General features: G+C 40.7%; 1 protein-coding gene and 1 long non-coding RNA gene across 19 annotated transcripts in view; one reads left to right on the forward strand and one right to left on the reverse strand.

Moving 5' to 3' along the window:
• The window catches only part of LOC148686276 (uncharacterized), a 36,240-nt gene that overhangs the window by 7,429 nt on the left and 3,162 nt on the right, over positions 1-25,649 (forward strand). The gene's annotated exons all lie outside the window — the stretch shown is intronic.
• The window catches only part of SYNE1 (spectrin repeat containing nuclear envelope protein 1), a 296,175-nt gene continuing 272,481 nt past the window's right edge, over positions 1,956-25,649 (reverse strand). For 13 of the 18 annotated variants that reach the window (XM_088667313.1, XM_088667312.1, XM_088667311.1 and 10 more), the window contains 8 exons: positions 23,912-24,038; positions 20,273-20,484; positions 18,371-18,571; positions 17,370-17,498; positions 16,699-16,911; positions 15,021-15,113; positions 11,387-11,445; positions 1,956-2,997 (listed from right to left, as the gene is read on the reverse strand). In XM_088667313.1, coding sequence (XP_088523439.1) covers positions 2,748-2,997; positions 11,387-11,445; positions 15,021-15,113; positions 16,699-16,911; positions 17,370-17,498; positions 18,371-18,571; positions 20,273-20,484; positions 23,912-24,038 — 1,284 coding nt within the window. In that variant the 3' untranslated portion in view covers positions 1,956-2,747. The remainder of the gene's footprint in view (positions 2,998-11,386; positions 11,446-15,020; positions 15,114-16,698; positions 16,912-17,369; positions 17,499-18,370; positions 18,572-20,272; positions 20,485-23,911; positions 24,039-25,649) is intronic. The other 5 variants (XM_088667319.1, XM_088667316.1, XM_088667315.1 and 2 more) reach the window with 2 other exon arrangements.

Consider the following 25,649-nt stretch of genomic DNA (forward strand, 5'->3'; position numbering starts at 1 on the left):
GGAGTTTTCTAGCTTTGTTGAGCACAACAATTCACAGCCTGTCCTAGGGAATGACTGTCAAGCCTGTCTTCAGCATAGATCAATCTTGAAAGCAGTGATGGTGCAACCTCCTCCTGAAGAGACCAACCCTGTAAACTGAGGTATTAGCAACCATTACCATGTTGCTAATGTCCCTTTATTGGGCAAGTTGAAAAAGTAATGGCTAAGGAACTGCAAATGTTAATTGGGTGGAATGTTTTATCTGCATCTATCCATGTCTGACTTCAGGTCTGGGAAAGGCATTAAAACAGCCTTGTAGGAACAGGTACGTAGCTTGGGGGTTCTCCTAGATGCAAAGTTGCCACAAGAGACTCAGGGGGCCTCAGTGAAAAGGAGTGCCTATGCCTAGCTCTATCTACGTCATTCAGTATGACTGTAATCCTTGCTCTAATAGCCTGAATTGCTGCAATGCAGTCTATGTGGGGCAAACCTTGATGACAGTCTGCCAATGAGCTACTATGTCCAATTCAAGACATTGGTACTGATGTAAAAGGTAAAGGTAAAGGGACCCCTGACCGTTAGGTCCAGTCGCGGACGACTCTGGGGTTGCGGCACTCATCTTGCTTTATTGGCCGAGGGAGCCGGTGTACAGCTTCCGGGTCATGTGGCCAGCATGACTAAGCCGCTTCTGGCGAACCAGAGCAGCGCACGGAAACACCTGGAGCGGTACCTATTTATCTACTTGCACTCTGACATGCTTTCAAACTGCTAGGTTGGCAGGAGCTGGGATCAAACAACAGCAGCTCACCCCATCGCGGGGATTTGAACTGCTGACCTTCTGATTGGTAAGCCTTAGGCTCTGTGGTTTAACCCACAGCGCCACCCACACCCCTGGTACTGATGTACAAAGCCTTAAATGACTTACTTAAAGGAGCACATCCTTCGGTACTTATTGATATGCTCTGAGGTCAGCAGGGGGGACCCTGCTCTGTATCCTGTCAATATGGTGTTCTGAGGCAGGGCTGTCTCAATGATAGCACCCTGACTGTGGAACTCTCCAAGAAAGTTGAGTCTACCCTGAAGCCTCAACAACACACCACCCCCATCCCCTGACAACCTGTGTTTGGCTGGAACCACAGGCGGTCCATTAGAAACCGACACAACCAACCATTGAGGAAGGAAATTACCCCCCCCCCAGCCACACAGAAACCGGTGCCCAATTCCCCTGCTCCCAGAGTTAACCCCCACTGGGAGGAGAGGCATGTAGTTCTTGCCAGGAAATTCAGGCCACAAATTGGCTCTGCAATTTAATAGTCCATTTTAGATGCTTTAATTATTGTTGTTGTTGTTTAGTCGTTTAGTCGTGTCTGACTCTTCGTGACCCCATGGACCAGAGCACACCAGGCTTTAATTATATAGATATATATTGAGCATCACACAGTTGTGAAAGTATTTCCTCATGTAGATGTTGTTGTTGTTTAGTCGTGTCCGACTCTTCGTGACCCCATGGACCATAGCACGCCAGGCACTCCTGTCTTCCACCGCCTCCCGCAGTTTGGTCAGACTCATGTTTGTAGCTTCGAGAACACTGTCCAACCATCTCATCCTCTGTCGTCCCCTTCTCCTAGTGCCCTCCATCTTTCCCAACATCAAGGTCTTTTCCAAGGATTCTTCTCTTCTCATGAGGTGGCCAAAGTATTGGAGCCTCAGCTTCACGATCTGTCCTTCCAGTGAGCACTCAGGACTGATGTAGATAGCCCTTATGAATTACACCATTCTTTTAATTGAACACTTTTCCTATAGACCAGAATATCCGGAAAACTATTCATAACTGTACTTGCCCTGCATATTTCTAAATAGATTCCCACGGCATTAATAATGTATTTGGTGTGTGTGTGTGTGTGTGTGTGTGTGTGTGTGTGTGTGTGTGTGTGTAATAAAGTGAGAGTGAGAGAAAGAGACTGAGAAATTTGGCCTTGACATTTTGCTTATATATTGCTCCAAAATAATTTTTAAAAAGCACAGACAAAAATTTCATGGTTTTCTATAACAAGAAATCAATACAACAAAACTAGTTTTAGCAAACTGTACATACATAAATATGTTTCTTTTTTAATACTTAACATTCATGATTTGTTCATAAAGCCTTCCATGATTTATTCATTACATCCATTACTTTTTTTTAACTATAAAAAGTGCTGTTCTGATTTACAGCTTGTGCATCCAAAGCGAAGGTTAGAACATCATGCTCCACCCAAAACCCCACAAAAAATGGGGAAATAATACATGGCCTTGCGATATCCTTAAAATTTATGTTACAATAGTCTCTAGAATCTCTTTAGCACAGTTTGGTTTTTAATGATTCTATGAGTGTGTGTATACTTGTAAAATACCAATAATGCAGATAATGAAAGTTTGAGTAATAGATCTTTATGAGCTGCACATGGGAAATATCTTCTTTCAGACTGAAGTCCTTGTCTATGCATAGTACAGGGCACTGGCCCAAATTATAAAAGTGACTGAGAAGTCCAGAATATTGGCAAAAAAGGAAAACCATTTTATCACTTATTTCATAGCTTTTTCAGTGCCAGAGATGTGAGTTTTTAACAATGCTACTCACATAGTGCATGACTCATTTTGGTACTGATACATATTTAACTTAGTGCCAAGTTGACTTATTTATGTGTCCAAGGAGGTCACAGGAGAACTACTCTGCAGTGGATGTACCTACATTTGATACAAGCTTCTCTGTCGTCTTTCCAACTGCTTCATAAAGGTGGTGGGCCATTAGTATATCTTAGCATGGGGTGAAAGGAGCGTGCAAAGTTATTGGAGAGAGCGCAGCTATAGTCTTCCTCTGTCATTGGCACCAGGCAGGCAAGACCAATTAAGAACAGCAAGAGGAGCTGAAGTGGGAGAGCGGCTCGGAGGACCCTGAGGAAGAAGCATTGCTGCTGCCGCCGCTGCCGAACTGACTGAACCTCAGAATGGGAGGAATCTAAGCCATCTCTTGTGCACCTAAAGAGACAATCCAATACAGAAATAAACCAATGCATTACTGTGAAATGACACCCAGGGCAATATGCTGCCTGAAATATCCATGAGACTTTCATGATTTAGAGATTCCAAATGCATTTTACATTAAAGTGGACATTTTCTAGTTACTCAAAAAGACTACTTGGGTATTAGAAATCCCATACATAACTATTTAAAGTAGTATGCTACCCTCTCTCCCAAATGTATGGTAACACCACTACATCAGTCACCCATCAGGTATATCAATCACGATCTATGCTATTGATCAACAATATTTCTTAAGGAGTGTAACCCAAGTATTTTTTTCCCCCCATGTCAGGAGCACAGTAAGTATGCCAATATCCAATTAGAAGGATTTTAGATTGCATAGTACAGTGTAGCTCATTTTGCACTGAATCAGCAATTAAAAGCAAATGTGGAACTTCAGATGTATCATTCCTCTTTGAGCATAATTTACTACCCTGGAAAAAAGAATGCAGTACAAATTAACAGGAAGAACTGTTGCTTGTCCTGACAAGGATTTTTATTTTTATTTCAGCCAGGAAATAATATCCACCCTTCTGCCTTGTGATTAATCAAAGCAACTGCATCTCCAGTTGCTAACATTGCAAGGGTGATGAGGGTAGGGGTGGGGAGAAAGTCTTTTGTTGTCACTGGACAAATTATGGGCACATATCTTCCCACCCTTCAAAAGCCTCAAGAAAACCAGGAAGTTCTGTTGGCTACTTTTAGTAGACCAATGGAGCCCTGAATGTTCAAAGCTAATAAATGATTAACTATTTGAGATGAGAGAGCTGACAAGAGGTCCAAGATCAAAAACAAAAGGTTGCAGATTATTTACAGGCACATCACTGAAACTAGGATGGAAAGCTGCTTAGTCTGTTATTAAGTATGCAGCCTTCTATTATGAATGCATCGAAACGATATGGCACATTTAACAGCATCAGAGCATTCTATATTAAAGTTCAATTAGACCCAGCCTTCAAGCATCTGACAATGCCAGCTTGAGGAGTTAATGGGCTTAGGTATACTTAGGCTGCATAGCCTCTAACTGTGACTATTTTCTCACATGGCTTTTACTTACTCCGCAGCCTTATGTGCACTGTATGTGTCCAGAATTGTGCCTGCTGGCACAGTGTCTACATACTGGAGGTGGCATTTGCACTAGGGAGGGGCATGCACATATAACCTGTCATAGCTCTGATTGCGCAATCATAGAACAGCCCCCATGTGCGGACATCACCTCCAACTGTATGAGGTGCAGTGAGGAAATGAGATCAGGAAGCACAATCCTGATTCTCCCACTAGCCAAAAAACTGTGGAATTACCATCTGCAGTCTATCCCCCCGCCCCCCCCCCCCGCATGGAACAATAACACCATCTTCCAAAATACTTAAGTTCTAGAACCACTTGGCATTCTGCTGCTCTTAAACCTTGTCTATAAAAGAAGGCAATAGGAAATATTTCTCCTTTTTTGGGGGGGGGAGAGAAGTAAGTCCATTCCAAAACAATTTGTCCTCCCACCTCTCTGTGGTTGTGATAAGCCTGGTATACCCTGTTGATGTGGCTCCTGCATTTGTTCAGGATGCAGAGTGGAGAGAACTGGGTTCAAATTCTACTGTAGTGATGAGACTCATAGAATTGTAGAGTTGGAAGGGACCCAGAGGGTCATTTAGTCCAACCCCCCTGCAATGCAGGAATTTTGGGTCTGACCTGATCTCTTAGTCTAATGTATCTTAAAGGATTAAAACTGCATAAATTTGAGAGGACAAAACAGTAGAACCCGTGCTTGCCAACCTGAGACACTTGGGGAAAGGGCAAAATAAAAAGGTTATTAAAAATGCAAGCCATTTTTACATAGGCTGAAAATCCTGTTGACACTTTTTAGATAAAACTTAATTTAAGTTGGGATTGCATTTCGGAGCTTAAAAAGCTTGTTTCTCCCTTGAGGAAGGTTTTGTGAATGTTCAAAGTTCCTTTCTGAGTCCTAATTCAAAGAACTTCATAAGCCTACCCAAAAATAAACATGGCATATTATTAAAACATTGGTCTTTCTTCAGCTACTGGCCTTTTTTCATCTGAATTTAAATTTGTATCACCTTTTCCAGTATTTTTTCTAATACTGGCTCTATTTTTACCTGGCTCTATTCACCCCCCCCCCTTTGTTATATTAACTTTTGTTTCCTGATCTATCATGCAATAGAAACTACTCTGCTTTCCTTAATTTTCTTCTCGTCCAAATAGCAGCACTAGCATTCTGTTCTTACTTTTAATTTGTATTCAGCTTTTGATATTGCCTTATTTAAAGCACAGTCTATTTCTCTCTCAGGGTTCTGCTTTTCTTCCTTGTCTTTCTAGACACACTTTCATGTTCCAGTTCTAGGTACAGTGGTTGAAATCCAATGTTTTAATCCCTGAGTTAACTTCCATGCTGTTCTGAAGGGTCCCTACTTGTCTGCAACACATTTTTTGGGGTGCAGGGGTTTGGCAAGCTACTTAAAAGCATCTTAAAGCCTTTGATCTTATTTATGGGATTCATTGCCAGATTACACTTGGTTAACTGATTATTTTTCCATCTCTCTCTCTCTCTCTCTCTCTCTCTCCCTCTCTCTCTCTCAATTTTTTAATGATTGTCACTAACTTGTTTAAGCTAGCCTTTTTGGGAAAGGCACTATGGATTTAATTTCTTCTTTGTTTTGTTCAATCATTTTATCGGTTTTTATTTGTTGTGTATATTAGATTATAAAACCCGGGCAGGGCATGTTTGCTTTTTTGTTCTGAACAAAGCCTAGATATTTAGACACTATTAATTATTTATGTTGTTTCTTTATTTCATGTGGTCAGAGATTTACAAAGCCCTTGAAAAACTGTCTGGCATTTATGTTTTTCATAGACTTATTAATAGAGCTGTAAAACTCCAGGACACTTGAGGACACTTCTGGGTTGTTGCACTTTCTCCTGGAATTCTCACACATATGGGTAGATGTCAGTATGTGATCTCGGGGCAATATGGGTGCACCTCCATAACCCATTGTGAAGTGGGCACTTCGTGATAAATAAAGGTTAAAGGTAAAGGGACCCCTGACCATTAGGTTCCAGTCGTGACCGGCTCTGGGGTTGCGGTGCTCATCTTGAGTTATTGGCCGAGGGAGCCGGCATACAGCTTCCGGGTCATGTGGCCAGCATGACAAAGCCGCTTCTGGCGAACCAGAGCAGCACACGGAAACACCATTTACCTTCCCGCCGGAGCGGTACCTATTTATCTACTTGCACTTTGGCGTGCTTTCGAACTGCTAGGTTGGCAGGAGCTGGGACCGAGCAAAGGGAGCTAACCCTGTCGCAGGGATTCGAACCACCGACCTTCTGATCGGCAAGCCCTAGGCTCAGTGGTTTAACCCACAGTGCCACCTGCATCCCATTCGTGATAAATACCAATGGCTAATTGGTGCTCCTGCACAATTTAGTCAGCTTTCAGCAACAACAAACACACACGCCTGGGCTTCTTGCAGTAAGAAAAGTGCTGGGAAATTATAGTGGAAAGTGCACCAGTGATGATGCCGCATACCTTCCACATATTTTTTGTGAAAGCAAATCAGGATGATTGCTCATTATTCACTCCTGTCATATAGCTCGAATCCCAACACAAACAAATCGGCTCATGCCAGATTCTAATGCACCACAAAAGGACTGGTGGAAGGAGCAAGGAACACTGTTGCTAAAGCTGCCTTTAAGATAAGAGTTACTTTCCTACACATATAGATAGTACTACCCCATGGATATTTCTGTAAGAGAAGCCTACACATCCATTATAACCATGTACAATTTACATCCAGATACAACGGACAAGGAATTATATGTCTGAAATACTGTAATTACTAAGAGTGCTCCGGAATTATTAGGAAGAGAGCACCATTATGCACATCCTAGGTTTTTTTAATGCTGTAAGAGAGGCATCAAAATGATGGTCATATATTTCCAGTTTCTAGGGAACCCATTTCGAAAGGCCCATTTTTAGCATATTTTTATATGGAACCAGAAGAATTTATACACTAATGGGTTCATTGATTATTATTGAGCTGTGGTTACTGAAATCATAGGGCTGGCAGAGGTGAGTCTCATGAGATCAAAACAAGCCTTTGGGGATAAGTCAGACTCCGTGTAATAATAATAATAATAATAATAATAATAATAATAATAATAATATATATCCCGCCCTCCCCGGCCAAGACCAAGTATAAAAACAATTGATTAAAATGCATCTTAAAAACAGGATTAAAATACAACTTAAAATGCAGCCTCATTTCAGTGGAAGCCCAGAATCAAATGTCAAATCTCCAACCAAGGCCAACCATCCAGATTGGTCCTACATGGGCCAGAAAAAAACCAGGGAAGTCCTCAAATAGGGGTTCCATCACATAAGGAAAAGGAAAGATGGGGAGGGGATCAGGCTGATTCAATATGAGGCAGCTTCATATGCAGATGCTGGGCTGGGCAGCAACTATCCTGGAACACCTTTGTTAATTGCATATATTTGCAATCTACCAAAGCTGTGTTTCTTTTTTCTTTCTTTTTTGCAAAATGTTGCATTCACTCAGTGGATATGCAATATTATTGTGCAGTTCAGTAGGAGTAACACTTGATCTGACACTTTATAAAGGTTTTTTAAAATCAATGCCACTTGTAATAGCTGTGCTGATTTTGCCTTTCACTAAGGTCTCAATCGTAGTTTCTTCATCTGAAGTAGATTGAGACACATGTTGCACATGGCTGAACGAGGGAATTTGGAGTCATGGACAAAGCTACAACTAACAATTGTGCATAAAAATGATTTCCGACCACAAAACATTTGTTCTGATCATATACCCACTGCCTTGCTTTTTCCTGTGAAAGCCAAGATGAATCTTCAAGTCTAAATTATTATTGGGAATGAAAAGTGAGGTAGAAGAATGTAGCACTTGATTAATGGGTTCTGAGACTACAGACTGAATCACTGGCGCCAAGACCTTTTAGGGATCCTATAGGGTAAACACTTCTGAGAAAAGGACACAATTACTTTAATCTCTAACATTTTATCTCATAAAATATCTATATTGACTCAAGCCTATGGCTGCAATCCAGTGATACAGCTCTGCTTGAAAAGGTCTCTCAACTGTTGGCTATGGCAGGAAAAATCTATTAATATGTGTGCAGTTCCATCTGTCACTGTTGGCAATACCAAATCCCATGAATAGTTTTGGATATTGATATACATCATTGGGGTATTTTTGTGCTAATTACTGATGACATGGGGGAGAATATCCATTCCTTTATGCAACATTTCATTTGTTTATTTTGATTTTATCCTGACAAAACCCAATGTCCTGGAGTGTGTGTGTGTGTGTGTGTGTGTGTGTGTATATATATATATATATATATATATATATATATATATATATATATATATATATATAATCTAAGTGCTGCCTAACCTGAAGTGCTAGTAATGGAATTGAAGCCATAAGCTATACCGGACCCTGCTGAGCTATACTGGACCCTGCAACACATACATGCATTGCTCCCTGCCAACAGTGGTGTTTTGCACCACCCAAAACACACCAATGTGAGAAAGCCAGGGTCCATAGGAAGGGCTGAACCATAAGTAATGCGTAGTTTGACAGTACCTATCCTTTGGTCTGATGCAGCTTCTTTCGGACAAGTTTGCACTTAAAACCACTGCCCTTTTAAATTTGCAACAGCAAAATTCTATGGGTTAAATACCTTGGTCTCCTTTTATATGTCTAGTCTCCCAAGGATTGCTGATCCAGTGCAAGATCAAACACAAGGTACTCAGATCAGAGGCAGGCCAGATTATTAAAAGAACACAGTGACAGCTTGTACTTCTTTATCAGTCGAAACCACATTACACATCAACTGCAACCTGTCTGGCTTCCATGCTTGATTAACTTCCTTATTCAGTAGAAAACTCATTTGTATTCCGTGCTTGACTGAATGACAAATTGTCTATTGTGTTGTTCTGCTAAGAGATGTGTTAATAAACAGTGCTGGAGAAAGATGCATAGATGCCACAGTTAGAACATAGGCAGGCTCTAAAGCTGCAAAGTGGTGGTGAAGCGCATGCTGAGCCAGTGGCTGGCTCTTTCAATGCCAGAACGTTCTAACAAGGAGGCGTGTGCATGTATGTGTGTGGAGGAAGAGGGAAGAGGGAAATTGTTGTACACAGCAAGCCCTACTGGTACCACCTTCCCAAATGCAACTTCATTTCACAGACTGATCAGAAAAAGCAATGCTTTGTCCCCCCCCCCCCCAGTAAGCAGTCTTTCCCTCCTTTGTGTGAAAAACAAGGTCCCGCCTCATACGGATTGGAAACATAGGTTTTTTTCCTTAAGTTTCTTTCTTGACAAAAAACAACAACAGGCAACTAAGTAGTAGTCCCAGATATTTTATGCATTTAAGCAAAATTTTGGAAAACTCTGAAATGTGTTCTACTTCATGTGTCACATGACCTCAGGAATTTGAATTCATTTTTGTTGATGAGGGCGAGACTGAGATGTGAGGGTGGGTAAAATTGGACTAGCCAAAAAGCCCAGAGACATATTTTTGTTTTGTTTTAATTGAAGCTACCAACACATTTTTTATTTAATGATGAGGTCTTTTTTATTTTTCCTTTTATGTAGCTGAAATTTAGAGTTATTTTGTATTAAATTATTTTGTATTATTCTGGGCTCCATAAAGGAGCCAAGCAGTTTTCCAGAATACCTTCCTCTAATATATTTTTGAGTTTCAACCAATTGATTTTGACACTTCAAAGTGGATGGGCACTTTTAGTGGAGCACTGAATACATTTCCTCTTTCAGTCACTTGATGCTTGTCACAATTCAAAAGGCACAAGCTGTGCATGGGTGTAAAAATTTAAGGGACTATAAATGACACATGGCAAAAAGTGGATAGTGGATTAGCATTCACATTCCTTCTCCCCTCCTATTCATTTCACAATGGCGCTTTGCTGAGAAAAATGTGGTTTGTGAAGGAATGATCACCCAGCGTTGAGTGCCCTTGATTAATCTTAGAATTGATTTATTCTATGCTTGTTTGACTGGCTGCTGTATTGTATAAAATGTATTTCTGTCGCACTTCCCATACTTTTCAATTCAAGGGGTCCAAATAAAATAAGGTACAACCCAGGAAATGCTAAGCATACCAGCCCCACTGAAATGAATTGGAACATGATATTTAGGTGCGGATTTTATCAGTGGGACCCAAGCCTTCCTAACTTAGTGGGTTTCACTGCAAGGGGTGGCAGACAGTAGTACTGTTGTTGGTGTGAGCTACATTTTCAGGGTATGTTCATTTCTGTATCTCTCTCTCTCTCAATCTCTATCTGCATTGTCAGGTTCCTGTTATTAAAAACAACAACAGATGTCAACATTGGACAATGACATAGAATATAAATGTGCATTTTCTGGAGCTCTATTTCAGGCCAGACAAAGGAGGAAGGGGCAAGAAGGTAGAGTGAATTGTTGATTGGTAAAAAGGTCACACACACATATGTATATATCTGCGGTATAGATACACAAATATATCACACTGACAATGACAGAATGCAGAAGCACTGTTAGCTGCAGAGAAGACAGGTTGCTGGACACAAGGTGAAAGCTGGAAGCTACAGCTGTTAAATCTACTCTCTACTGCTGGCACAAAGATGGGGTGTGCTGCTCTCATAATGCCCTGTATCTGCAAGCACCTTACTAAGGTTAGTATATTGCATCTGCAAGGAAGTTGTCTCACAGTGGAGGAAAAAAAAGATGTGCTGCTGCCAAATCTTCATTTTCAGCATTATCTCAGGTTTTGGATTGTGCCTGGAGTCATTAAATATGAAAACCCGCAAACTGAACAAAACTTTACAAACTTGAAAATAAAGGAGGCAAATCTTATGAGGATTTTTTTCTTTTCAGATTTGCGGGTTTTGTGAATTCTGATATACTGTATTGGTCTAATACCTGCCATAACTTAACATCTAGAAACAAAGAGGATGATAAAAGTCTTTGCCATGTACCTAAGCATGGATCTGCCAGTACTGTAGTTTCTTAGTGGCAAAATGATGGATGCAATGCATACATCCATTTAATCAAAGGCATCTAAATAATTAAAATGTAGGTTGAAGTTAATTGGAAGCAAAAGCAGAATACTATTGAGTGCTTGTCGTGCAATATTTTGTCTTAGTGTAATTTGATACTTGTAGAAGAAAGCCTATACTTAAGCTGCTTGATGTCTTTTTTATCAGATTAAATGTGCACATTTACATATCATGGACAGTTTCCATCATCCTCTTGAAGTTCTAGATCAGAGTGCAGAAACCAGGAGAATAAGGTACCTGCTGTGTGGACTGCTGACAGAGGGTCCAGGCTGTGAGACATTACATTTGCCTCGTGGCTGTTTGCAATGAACAGGGGTAAAGAAAGAAGAATGTTCAGTCCAGGCAAATAAAGGCAAGCTACTGATGAAAAACAAATTAAAAAGTGCAGCAAAGGAAACACAAAATCAAATGAAGTTACTAATTTCCATGAATCAAGGAAACTGGCTTTTCTTTTCTGCTCCTAGTTGAATATGAAACTGAACGTACAACATGAACTTAAAATGACACTGTAGTCAATAAAACAATACAAAGAAAGTAAGTGCAGTGTATTAAAAAAAAGAAACCTATGGTTAAATGCCTCAAACAATTTGCTGTATTAATTCATATCTATTCAAAAGTTACACTTTTGTTTGCTGATGCTTCAAAAATATATATTCTGTTTTTAATAATAACTATTATTATTTTAAGAAAATGTTTCCTTGTTTTGCATCAGTTAACTTTAGAGTCAGTAACTCTGCTTTCAGTATCACACTAACATCATTTGGCTTTTCATTGTTAAAACATTTTGGGGCCAGACTAAAGTTAACCCAGTCATGTAGACGTTGCTACTAGCACAACAAGCAGCACAAATCAGCTACATGAGATGGACTCTCTATACTACCAGGCTCCAGCAAGAATTTCAAAGAGTTACTGGCAAGTAGTGTGAAGGTGAGATATGTTATGGGGGCAAACTGCATGGTATGCCCTGTGCTACTTGCAATGTTTTTGGCTGCAGAAACTCACAGGGAAATCATTTCAGCTGACCTCCACGTGATTTGTCATAAAGTGTAGACCCTCCCCACAGTCTTAGTCTCTTCTTATGTGTTATTAGTTAATCATTATAGCAGCAATAGAAAGGTATATGGGTTGGATCCAGACCTGTCTGTGTGAATGGAAGTGGAGGCACCTCAGCTCTCTGTGACAGCTTTACAGGGGACAATAGAGGCTGTGAAGGGAGGAAAAACTGGAGAAAATCACTGCACCGCCCACTTCCTCCAGTGCTAGTGGAATTCCACTGAATGCAGCTCTGGATCCAACCCTATATATTTGTTATTAGTTCAAATTTGTTTTGGTGAAGATTATCTATTTGGAATATAAATCCAGGCCTTACAAAAAATATCTCAAATTTTCTTTTCTATTTGAAAAAGTTAAAGCTAATTTAAAAAATATACCTTAGAGAAATCATCTGTATCATACTGTACCCCAGAGAAGGTGATGATAAAAAGAAAAAAAAAGTTTATCAATCAACCAAACAGTGCTCTGTTTGAAGTGACAAATACAGATTTAAGGCATTGAAATGGTGCCTGTTGCATTTCTAACCATTGTTTAGTGATTGTCTACTTGCTACGATAAGCTGCTATTTCTACTCATATCCATAAGCTAACCATGATATATATAACTCATATTTTTGAAATGTTGAAAGATAAAAAAGTAATGACCCAGGAAACAAACAAGCCATGATTTTTGTGTATCTTCCCTTTGAAAAGCCAGTGTTCCTTTACATTCTCAAACTAGGATCTAAACGAAACTAGTGAATGTAGTGAAATCAATTTTAAGAGGCCGTAAGGTTCATAAAGACAGAACTCAGATTTTTTTTATAAGAGAGCAAATGAAAATTGATAGTTTTCTAAAAGCTAAGGAAAGCTGAATAATACTTAAATTAAAACGAACAAAAAGAATGAAAACCAAGTTCCCTACAGGACTCAAAGTGAAGAGTAGCACATTATGTGGCTCACAGACTGGCTTTGTATTATATTCCAGTGGCACAAAAGGAAAATGTAAGTAGGTGGAAGGGCGTGTCTGGTGGGTAGTATCAGGAATAAAAGAAAACAAATTATTATTCACACGAAACTTTGGCATATGCATGCCTGGAATGGTATTGCTTTTCCTCCTTCAGCAAGCCAGGGAGTGTGTTGCGTTGGAAAAACAACAACAACTTGCTTTCTCTGTTTGCTAAGAAATCAGCAGCATACCAAAGAAACAAGTTTTCATTGCCATCACCACCACAAAACAAAGAGCAACAGTTGGAATAATTTTGGTTGGGCTTTTGGGTGACACCCAGTGGTATCTGCCCACTTGCATAATGAAAATCCATTTGCACAACGTACCGGTAAATTCTGGTTTCTACCGTCTCCTCCAGCCCCCTGTGTGCCCCCCCCCCAAATCTGCTCTAAAGTGTTCCTGACCCTCTTACTCAAGCAGATTTTGGGGGTCTCCAGGGAGTTCCAGGGAGGAAGAGAGCAAGGAGAAGTCCTGGTTCATGAGCGGATTATAAATTGAACTAGGACGGATCTCACCCTTTGACCTTTATTACAAAGGACAAGGAAGACAAAGCTGGTCGTTGTCCACACTCAAAAAGAGCAATTCCACTCTGAACATGTGTATGGTGAATTTTATGAATATAAAATTGTTTTCTTTAGTCCCTGGGACTTCCCTACAACATTATCTTATCACTAATACTGATAGCTTAGCAGCTTCTGTGTTGTGTTTTGTAAGTAGCCCTACAATGTTACAGTATTCATTGGGTGACCTTAGAAATTGGATTTTTGATGAGGATGCCAACCAAGACAAAGCATCCATCATTGCTGCTCGCTACTCTACTTAGTACCCCCCAAATTAAGGCCAATCACTCAAGGCCTCATTACCTTGAGACTCTGACCTTGCCACAACTATGCAGGGCCTTTGTAGAACTAAGATTTCAACAGATGCCCTCAGCATATTTAGAGGGGAGATACAGTTGTACCTCGTGTTGCGTAACCTCCAGGTTATGGAATCTTCAGGTTATGGCTGTGGCAAACCCGGAAGTGGGTTTGCCGCTTGCGCATGCGCAGAAGCATGCGCAGAAGCGCTCTGCAGCGGCGTGTGTGCATGCAGAAGCAGTCCTCTGGTTACAGAATTTTTGGGATTCGGCCAGGTCTCCGGAACAGATCCTGTTCGTAACCGGAGGTACCACTGTACTGGGGAATTTCCCATACAGATTGCAAATGTATACATGGATGCAATCAGGTAGAGGACATCACACACAACCTGCTGACTTGCCCCCTGTATACAACGCCCAGAGGAAAATTTATATAGCCAATTCTTAATTGGCTTCCAGATTGATCTGCACAGGAAGTGACAGCTGAACTCCTAGCAGATAAACATCTATATATTACACACCAGGTAGCCAAATTTGCGCTGGCATCCAAGAAGCTCTGTTCTACCTATGTGAATGCACTCCAATCTTAAGTCTTAATGTTGTAAATTTCTTTTTATGTTGTAAACTATTACAGGTCACGTGTATGAATTTTGATTAAAGTTTCCTTTTATTCTCTGTTGTCCATTGTAAACGCCTTTGGCTATATACAATTAAAATATTTGAGTAACATGTCGTGATGCACCTACCGCACTTTGAGGCCTGGTTTTACTATATATAGCATCTTATAATCCTGATTTCATGCAGGGAAGGAGATGCAGCAAAGTTTAGGGAGGCAGTGTTTTGTTGGAGGGAGAGCTCTTCTGGGTTGGTGCCTTTTTCTTGCCTATGAGAAGGAGGAAGGTGGTGTGGACCTGTCACCTGGCTACAGCTACCTGGAGCTTCTACCCAAGAGCTAGCAGAAGGTTGGGACATTACCGTTCTCTGTCTGCTTGGAGTACTCCTTCCTGATACTGGACTGAGGGATCCTGAAGTGTCCAGCTCATCAGCGGATGACCAGGAGGACAGATCCTAAGGTTCAGAATCAGTGGATATTAGAAGGGAGAAAACACTATATATAAACTTGGTTCACAAAAAAGGACAAAAAATGCAGGCCAACTGCTCGCAATTTGAAACGAAGTTGCTACAGGTTATGCAACACAGTTTATGAAGACAAGCATACAAGTATTCTACCTTGCCTTGGGCAGGGAACTGTTATTTCTGGCCAAGTCAAGCCCGAGAAAACAGTTGCTCTTCAATGTGTGTGGTTTTTTTTTTAAGTAATAGGTGGTGTGTACACAATAAAAAATCCCTCTTGAATTGCAGATATTTTTTTTCCTACAGAGATATATACTAGACAGACTGAAAACTCATCATATTATTTGTACACTGTGGTATATGTTTTTTTTTAGTAAGGGGGAATAACAGAGGGACTACTTGCAATGGTAAGTATTCAAATCACCCTTTCAGTACTAAGACAGGTGTATAGTATTTGTATTCATTTGTCAGCTACAGGCTAGAAGTGCTGTGGCTATATATATTTTAAAAAATATACAGTATTTTGCAAAAAAAGAGTCAGATTTGGATCGTAACAAAGCAGCAAAATATACTTTTAACAAATACATATTTGAGATGGAAAATACATTCTGTCCCCTATCAAAAAAACAAAGGGGTCTCTAGGGTTGATGTAATTTGCAGATGGACCACTGATATGGGTCATTGGCAACAAGGTTTTGGCTTTTGTTTTATAACCACCATATTTTTCGCTCCATACGACGCACTTTTTTCCTCCTAAAAAGTGAGAGGAAATTCTGTGCATCTTATGGAGCGAATGCATGGTCCCTGGAGCCAGATTGCCCAGGGGCGAAAAGCAGATCGTGCCTTTTGGGGGGGGGGGAAGAGCTAAAGGCTAACAAGAGGGAAAGAGGGAGTTGAAAGGAACCCACTCAGCAGCTGATTGCAAGAGATCGGGGAGGGAGATAAGGGAGCTAGCTCCCTTGCCCAGGTCTCCATTGTTGAATGTTCTGCAGACGGAGGCTGCAGCGACATGTGACTGGCTGATTATATTATCTGTCTGGAAACTGTAGAAATGGCTCCCTTTCCTTTCCTAAAGAAAATGCAGAACTGTGAGTTGAACACCATAAAAACAGGATTTTTCCCTTTGCAAGGTAAGCTCAGCAACTTTGAGCTGATCCTCAAAAATGGAGCTTTCCCCCTTTGCAAAAAAAGCTGCAGAACTGTGAGCTGATCCCCCCAAAACCAGGGCTTTTCCCATTTGCAAAAGAAGCTGCAAGAAGCTGCACAACTTTGAGCTGATCCCCAAAAAACCCAGGGCTTTCCCCCCTTCCCTCCTCTAAAAATTAGATGTGTCTTTTGGTCAGGTGCGTCTTATGGAGCGGAAAATACGGCAACTGGATTTCCCCCCAGAAACGGTAACTTCAGATTAAAGTGGGGGGTGGGGGCAGTGATCTAAGAATTTTGATGCCAATAATGCCATGTGTGCATTGCAAAAAAAAAAAACTTGCATGAATGATGTCACAACAAACACTTGTCTGGAAGCAACCTAGCAGTGAACAGCTACAATGACTAGTAGATTTGCCATGGCAGAATGACTTACCAGCTGACTGCTTGAAACATCTAGGATTTTCTCCAGCTCCTTAATGCGATGTGAAACTTCTTTAAGGAGCATTTTGAGTCTGTTTCCAATCACATGGACCTTCTCTTTGGCTTCTAGACAATCCTTGCCTTCAGCATTGACTAGTAGTTGGCAGGACATGTCTTGAAGAGATGCCACCTTCAGCTGAGATTCTAGCAGTTCGCGTCTTATTTGCTGTCAGGAAGGGGGGGCAATCAGATACAATTTTGAATGAGTCAAAATGTAATTCAAATATTTTTCTGATCTTAAAACTCAGCAACACGGACAAATAAAGCTAAATTACCATATGCTTGCTGTTGCAAATAAAAAAGAGATATCCAAATTCAAAAGAGAGGATTAATGATTGACATTTTATTCTAAAGGCATGTCTGAACTGCACACTATTTTGTAAGTTCTGCATTTTCTATAAATATGTCATTATTTCAGGGTTCTCACTGCAAAGAAAAATGTTTTAAAAACAGATTGATGGCTTTCTATACCAAATCAAGAAGATCTTAGCATTCCTGGTAGTCAATATCAGGAATATGCATTCTCAATTGGCACCAAAGGATCACAATATGTGTTCCAGATACTAGTTTCTATGTTCTTTTGTTATCTCTGAATTATTGTTCCTTTAGAGAAAGGTACTGTACCATTAGTAGCCTGTGGTGATCCTGCAGAGTGTCCGAATCCAGATTTGGATTGATAGGGACAATCTCGTTTTTCCTCCTGTCAATGTTCTCCAGCCATAGCAACAAACCGTGGCTCATCTCATGGAAATCCTAGAAGTGATAGATGGAAGTTTAATGCCAAATGTGTTTTTTGTGCTGCCCAGAACTCCAAAGATGCATTCAAATTTTACATTATCTGATCCTCCAAGCAATGAGTTGTGTGCATACATCCTTCTTCCCGCTCCCTGACCCCACTTGACTTAACAGAACACTTCTAGGTTTGTCAAATTACAATCTGTTGTGATGTCAGAACTGGCAAACTGGTTTGAGCGACCCCTGTAAACTTGAATTGAACCAGTCTGCAGTTTTGCTTTGGAGTGGTTGCTCAGGTTCAGTAGCAACAACAAACCAGAGAGCATTATATTAAGCAGGCATATGAGGGGAAAACAAAGCAATTCTGCACAGCTTGATCTTCCAAACCACATTTGGATTGGCGAAAATTATGTATGAACAACATGTTAAGTGCAGTATGAAACATATGTAATGTTGTTCTGTGTAACATGGCACACTCTTGATGGCCTTGAGTATTTAATGCGCTGAACAGGAAGTAGCTACTAATATTACATCCTTGTTTTAATTACTTTTCACAGGAACAAAATCCTACATATGGTATAAGGCCTGTCACCTTAACAATATGCCAAAAACATCAAGATAGAAAATGTGCAAGGCAGATTTCAGGAAGCAATTTAGGAAATGTGCAACAGATTTTACCTAACGCACCAAAATCTTATAGTAATTAGGCTTCTGGGTTTTAAAAATACTTGCTTTTTATGCTCTTGTCTAAAATGTCTCTGTGATATATTCAAGGCAGGATATGATGGTGTGCACACATTAAAGTAACTCATTTAAGAAAATGAATGTAATTGGTGCAACATCTAATCCGAGAGTCAAAGGGGAATGATTTTGCATAGAGCAGAACAGACCTGACATTGCATTAGAGCGTTCTGCAGTGAACAGCGCCATTCTTCTAGCATACTACAGACATGATCCCAGCGCATGTTCATCTGAGACAACCGTTCCTGCAGTTTCTTGTTTTCCTCACTGTCAGACTGCATGAATTCTGAGCTGCAAAGGTTGATGGACAAAATGATGGCTTTGCGGTTATCAACGGCCTTCTGTAGCTCCTTGGGGATTGAAGAGAGACGGGAGTAAGCTTTTTTACAGGAAACATGCTTGAGAATTCAAGAAGAAACAAGTTCCACTATCTCTTTTAAAGTTTCATAACTTAAAAGACAGTTACTGTGTCTTTATTTTTAAAAGTGATATGTCTTGTAAGAACCCATTTTTATGAATGGCTCCAATTTAATGTTTGCAGTAGAATTCAGAACAAACTAATAAAGCCTTATGGCACTTTTTTCATACTCCAGACTGTACACATAACCTGCTTTCAGACTGTTGCTATTTTTGGAGTGTGGGGGATTCAATTACACACTGGCAAATTCAGATCTCACAATTATAGTGGATTGGGAGGTCTTGTGCAAGAAATCTGCTCCCCCCCCAAAAAATGACTTTTTAGGGAAGTGAATGGAAATTGCACTGGGAAGTGTGGGATAGTAGTTGTTTTGATGCAATGTCGTCTAGTCTCTCATCAAACAAATGAGGATGAATGCTCATGAAATAGACATCATCATCTAGCTTTCCCTTAAACAAAATTAGGATCAATGGTCAATAAGCATGTCATCTGGAAGCAAGTATTTAAATACTTTGGGAAGGATTACATGTTGTGCTATGGCAATCGGGCAATCGTTCCATCAGGATAAACATTTCTGTTTACTATGTGGAACGATCCCCCTTCCCTGCCCATGCTGTTCTGGAGGGTCTCCAGATTCCCCCAGACGAGTTTGGGGTGTGGGGATTGAGAAGGGGGAAAGCCCAACTGTAGTAGTGGAACCCATTGTGGGCTAGTTAGTGGGAGTTGTTAGCTGAATCTGCCCCATACAACTTCAAAAAAGTAAAAAAGTGTAAAAAAAAGTGTGAATGTCAAAAAGCTGAGACAGATAGTAGGCTGTGTCCTGGACTAGTCTAATTTAGAACAAGCCTCTGAATTTCACATCAAAGAGGGGAATTACCTGTCTCTAGAGCAAATGAATTGATGTCATCATTTGGCTTAGCTGAAATACTGCAGCCTTAGTTTATGAGGCTTTAATTCAAGCCAATTCAGGCCCAAAGGAAATATTAATGCCAGATTCATGTAAGGAAATTATCCTCTGGATATTCTGGAAACAGCTATGGGCCCACCTGGAAGAAGTATCTCATACAAACATAAGATACACTGTTAAACTCATTCATACCTAGAGTGTAGGCATTAGTCCCTGTCTGACAAATTCCAAAAGAAAAAATATTAACCAAAAGGAAGTCTGATGTTGACCATACTGTGCACTGGTAAACAAGCAGAGTTCTTTGCTTGGTTCTCTCAAAATGCCACGAATTTAGCTGATCTGAGTTGGCAGCCTCATAGTGCTCCTTGTAAAGAATGTCTGGTTGCCCTCCCCTTGGCTTGCCTCTTTAGAGCAAAATCTTCTGTCAACCATCTTAACCATCTGCCACCTTGAGTGTCTTTGGAGAAAGATGTGGGATATGAAGAGAATGAATGAATGAATAATAAAATGAATATAAACACTGGCATACTGCACGACTTAAAGAAGAAGAAGAAAACTCCAATGAAATTGACTATCATAGCCTTTCATTTCCAGTCCTTTAGTATATGAAGAAGCGCAGGGTCCAGAAACTGGCAGTGCTTTTTCAAAAGGAGCTGAAATGGCACCTCACAAAAATAAAGCATATTAGAAAATCAACAGAAAAGAAGACCAGGAATTAGAACCTACCTTCAGTTTTTTAATCCGCAGCTCAATGGTTTGTATATCCGTGCTGAGATCAAGGCAACACAGTTGTTCCAACTCTTCTTCAGTTTCTCCAAGCCAAACCCAGATGCTGTTTAGGTCAGAACTAAATTGCTGCCATTGCTGAAGATTCTGTTTCATCCTCAGTTCTTTACTTAAGGCCTGGGCCTGGATTAACTCCCACCGATCAATCACACCTAAAGGGAAAAAGGTTTCTCTGTAAGAGCAACTTCCTGCCTGACTCCCCCGCCCCCTGCCATATTCCACCACACGTTAGCATGATCAAGAAACAAAATCTAGGGTGAAGGTGTGCAGACAGAGGCAAGTTAAATTCTGGGGTGACCAGGGACTCATTTAGTTTCCATTCCAATAGTAACCCCTGAGGACACTCATATAAGTGAATGCCTGCCACCCAGTCTTAGAATGAAAAGTAATGCACTGAGCTTGGGGGCTGCCTGGACCAAATACCACTGATAGGGGCACCATGGAGGAAAGAATGTGTACAGAGCTCACAGAGAGACATTCAGAGTCCCTTCTAGTTAAGGCTGAGCAAGGCTCTGGTGGTACTGATGGTGCAGAAGTTTTCTGAAAGCCTAACTTTGGGCTAACTTAGTTGCTAAGTGTTTTGAAATCCTCATGGTTATTTATGTTCTCTCTAGATTTAATAATTTGAGGGCAGGAAGCAAGAGTGTCAACTTGGCCCCACGACCATGGATGCCTGGGGCCGTGGGTTACATGCAGTGTGCATGGCCCTGGCACTGAAATTTGTGGGTGCCCGGACCCTTCATGTGCAATTTTGTGGGTGCTCGGGCACCCGGGGAGTTGGCACCTATGGCAGGAAGCATATCCCTCACTCTGAAATGGCTTCAGGACTATGGTACACATAGTTATACTGCACCCATTATAGTGGACATTTTGTTAGGAAACGTAGATTCTGTATTTACTCTACCGTGTTTCTCAAAAGACACCGTCTTATATTTATTTTTCCTCAAAAAAATACACGGTGGCTTATTTTCAGGGGATGTCTTATTTTTTTATTAAGTATGGTACAGTTTAACCTACAAGGTTAAACTGCCTATCACTATGGCTTATTTTCGGGGTATGGCTTATTTTAGGAGAAACACGGCATATATACTCTGTTAATTGATAAAGTAATAGCCCAAATAAGACAATTCTCACAGAAGGAGTTGTGCTGATTAATTTACCACAGCATCCAAAAATTGCACTAATCATTATCATGACATGCTAAATTAACTAATGAAAGGGGTGGTTACTATGCTGTTTTCATTAAGGGCTATAACGAAGCTTCACACAAGCAAATCAGTCTGAGAATTTCCCACCAGATTCAATTAACTGTGACACTCACTCCCCTGGCTCCACCATTACAAAAAGTTCCAGACTCCAAGGCAAAAATCTTAAAACAAAAACAAAACCCACTTCTAATTTCAGGTTGAGATTCATGTTAATTTTTAATTGCATGACTGCTATGACAGAAATCGATAAAGCTTCCTCTCATCTTGGTGACTGCTACCCAGACCTCCAGTAGCACTTGTATTTGATCAGCCTGTTTTGTTGTTGTTGTTGTTTAGTCGTTTAGTCGTGTCCGACTCTTCGTGACCCCATGGACCATAGCACGCCAGGCACTCCTGTCTTCCACTGCCTCCCGCAGTTCGGTCAAACTCATGTCCGTAGCCTCGAGAACACTGTCCAACCATCTCGTCCTCTGTCGTCCCCTTCTCCTAGTGCCCTCAATCTTTCCCAACATCAGGGTCTTTTCCAAGGATTCTTCTCTTCTCATGAGGTGGCCAAAGTATTGGAGCCTCAGCTTCACGATCTGTCCTTCCAGGGAGCACTCAGGGCTGATTTCCTTAAGAATGGATAGGTTTGATCTTCTAGCAGTCCATGGGACTCTCAAGAGTCTCCTCCAGCACCATAATTCAAAAGCATCAATTCTTCGGCGATCAGCCTTCTTTATGGTCCAGCTCTCACTTCCATACATCACTACTGGGAAAACCATAGCTTTAACTATACGGACCTTTGTCGGCAAGGTGATGTCTCTGCTTTTTAAGATGCTGTCTAGGTTTGTCATTGCTTTTCTCCCAAGAAGCAGGCGTCTTTTAATTTCGTGACTGCTGTCACCATCTGCAGTGATCAAGGAGCCCAAGAAAGTAAAATCTCTCACTGCCTCCATTTCTTCCCCTTCTATTTGCCAGGAGGTGATGGGACCAGTGGCCATGATCTTGGTTTTTTTGATGTTGAGCTTCAGACCATATTTTGCGCTCTCCTCTTTCACCCTCATTAAAGGGTTCTTTAATTCCTCCTCACTTTCTGCCATCAAGGTTGTGTCATCTGCATATCTGCATATCAGCCTGTTAATTTGTATTAAATATGGAGCTTTGCTCTCTTCATCCATAACCTAAAAACCACACCCCCAATAAGCATTACAGTAAGCCTGCAACTTATGTGGGGGTTACATTCATGCCTAAAGTGAAAATCAAGTATAGTCAAAACCAGTGCTTTTTCCCTGGCAGTACTCAAGGGTAGACACTACCGGCACCTTTTCTTCTAGAAGAAAAGCATTGCTTACAAATGTGGCATTTACTGTAATAACTTCATGCTGAGTACCAGGACCTATTTTTCTAGAAGAAAAGCACTGGGACTCAAAATCCATTGGAGTTGAATGGCGGGTGGGATTGCCAAAGTCATTGTCCTCAGAACCCCACCCCCTTTCTGCCTGTTGTTTGTTTGTTTTGCCATGCACATGAAGCTGAAGGCACACAAGTAAAATGTGTGTAAGTTGTGGGCTTACTGTATTCCAGTTTGTTCATAAATTCCATTTCAGTTAGCTCACTTCGATCCACTGCCTCAACATAAACCAAGACGGAAGCAGCACCAAGTTTCTGAGATATACTATTTAAAAAAAATCTATAACAACATTCAACATTTGCTGGGAACATATATTAAGTAAGTGCCATGCAGGAAAAACAGCAGTGCAAGCTCATGCCTGTTTCTCACAGAAAGCCCCACTGACCTCAGTGGGACTTACTCCCTATCTAAGTGTGCATAGAGGAGTCTACCCTAAGAGCTTCAAGGAAAATACTTGATTTATAAGTATTTTATAAGGCACCATCTTATAAAGACCCATAAAGTCATTTCATACAATCCATTAAATTTAAAATAGACAGTGTGTCACCCTGATACAAGTCTTTAAACAAAGTCATTAGGAAATTACTCGCATCAGCCTCTTGAATCTCTCTCCCTCAGAATGAGTGGAACAACTTAAGCCAGCTTCCATAAATATTGTCTCAAGAATGAAATTGGATAAGAGCCCCAGAAAACTGTTGTCATCCTGATGTACCAATGATATTGTGTGTCCCATGATCAAACAGTGAACCGAAGATTCCAAAAGATTGTGCAATCCCCTGCTAATTTCTTGGTAAAGACCATTAACCAAAGCTGCCACTGCAGTCTCAGTGCTGCTCCAAAATCAGATTGTAAAGAATCCAAAAAACAGCTGTCACCCAGATGTGCAAACGGTATACGATGTGCTTCCATGGTTCAATGCTGCACGTCATTATCACTTGTTTTCCTCACATTTCAAGTTCAGTTCTGAATATTACTTACCGGCTGTTTGTGTCTCCGTGCTATTCAGGTTAATAAATCCAGACAGCTTCTCCTCTTCCTCTTTCAGTTTGTGCTCAAGTCTTCTTACTGAATCTATGCTCCCACTGCATTCACCCAGAAGTTTCATCTGTTTGAAAAACAGAGAAACCACTTCTCATTATTCATGACCATGCTGGAGAAACAACAGAACTAAGAGCAAAATCCTAGGAATGTTTACTCAGAAGCAAGAAGAAGAGTAAGAAGTAAGTCCCACTGAGTTTAATACATGGGATTATATCTTAAGATTCTAACTACAAAACAATGTGCCTACTATTTCTTCATATAAGTCATTCCATGATGTGGTAGGTAGAACTCCACTTTCTCTATGGTTTGAAAATTTTGTATGGCTATCCCCTTGTTTTAATGGCAATTAAACACAAGAAAGAGAGTGATTATGGGTCAACAGAAATGTTTTTGCTATTGCTGGAATTCCAGCTATTTAACTAAGAAACTAATGCAGAGTATAAAGATGAAGGAGCTAAAACTGAGACCACAGTTCGCTTTTAACAGGCACTTCAGGAATTATTGTTAATGTTTTCTTTAGTGAGATGTGGGTTGTTGCTGAGCAAGTACTAAATCTACAGTAATTCACCAGACTGGGATCTAAAAACCCTTGGAAAAACCCCACTTAAGGTGTACATCCAGTGCAATTTTTAAAGAAAGATTGCAAAGGGTTGCACTAGATGACTCTCATGGTCTCTTCCAACACTACAATTCTAGGATTCCATGCATCACAAACTGTTTTTGAGAGATCAGTTTCAAAAGAGGTTTCCTGTGTGATATGGTGGTGACGGCAGCTGTCCAGGAGTCCCCTGCACAAGCAGAACTAGTTGCATGGCTCACTGTATCCTTGCCCACCTGTCCAGATCACAGTTCACCATGTCACACAAATCTTCAAAATGTTGGTGTGTGTGTGTGTGTGTGTGTGTGTGTGTGTGTGTGTGTGTGTGTTACTGTTGCCTCTCCTTTCCCTCTGCTGTCTCCCCAGCACTGATTTATTAAGTTGCTGTTTTTTTCATAAGTTACCAGCTCTATTCTTCCCTGCCTGTGTCTGCTTTCCATTGCAGCTCCTGACTGCTGGAATGCTCTTCCTCCTGTCATTTTGGCGTTCAAGAAATCTGAGGAGGAATCTGTTCACTCCCAGATCCTTTACCCCCCCCCCCCTAGTATTGTCCTGTTTTTAATTATTTTTCAAGCCTTGCTTGTCTTTGTATGGATTTAACTTTAGGTGGCACACATGTACCCCCCCAAAAAAAATCTGAAGGAAAAAAGCTTCAAAAGGAGAACTCTACAACTCTACAAACAGCCCTATCATAGCACAGAATGCCGAGAGACTGAGAGGGTGTGGGGGAAACCCTGAGATGGAGAAATAGAACAGAGTGGTTGAACAGGAGGAAAGAGAAAATGTACATGGAAGAAACAACACCATCATCTGGGTTGATCACTTCCTGGTTCACACTAAGAAGTTATTTTAACTGTCTCTAGGGAGGGAAGAAAAAGTTGCCCAATGATATCAGTGTAGAACCCAAAACATTTAATGCACCTAAACCAGGTGCGAGTGACTTCAAACTCGAAAGGCAGGAAAGAATTTCTACCAGTTCTCAGTTTTTATTCAGTGTGAGACATTTAAGAAACAACCCTGATAAGGAAAATTCCAAAGCAAAGCACTTCACTGTCCCTAAATTATTAGCCTAAAGTA

Source organism: Zootoca vivipara, chromosome 3, assembly GCF_965207765.1.
Source record: "Zootoca vivipara chromosome 3, rZooViv2.hap1.1, whole genome shotgun sequence".
In the NCBI taxonomy this organism is placed as follows: Eukaryota; Metazoa; Chordata; class Lepidosauria; order Squamata; family Lacertidae; genus Zootoca; species Zootoca vivipara.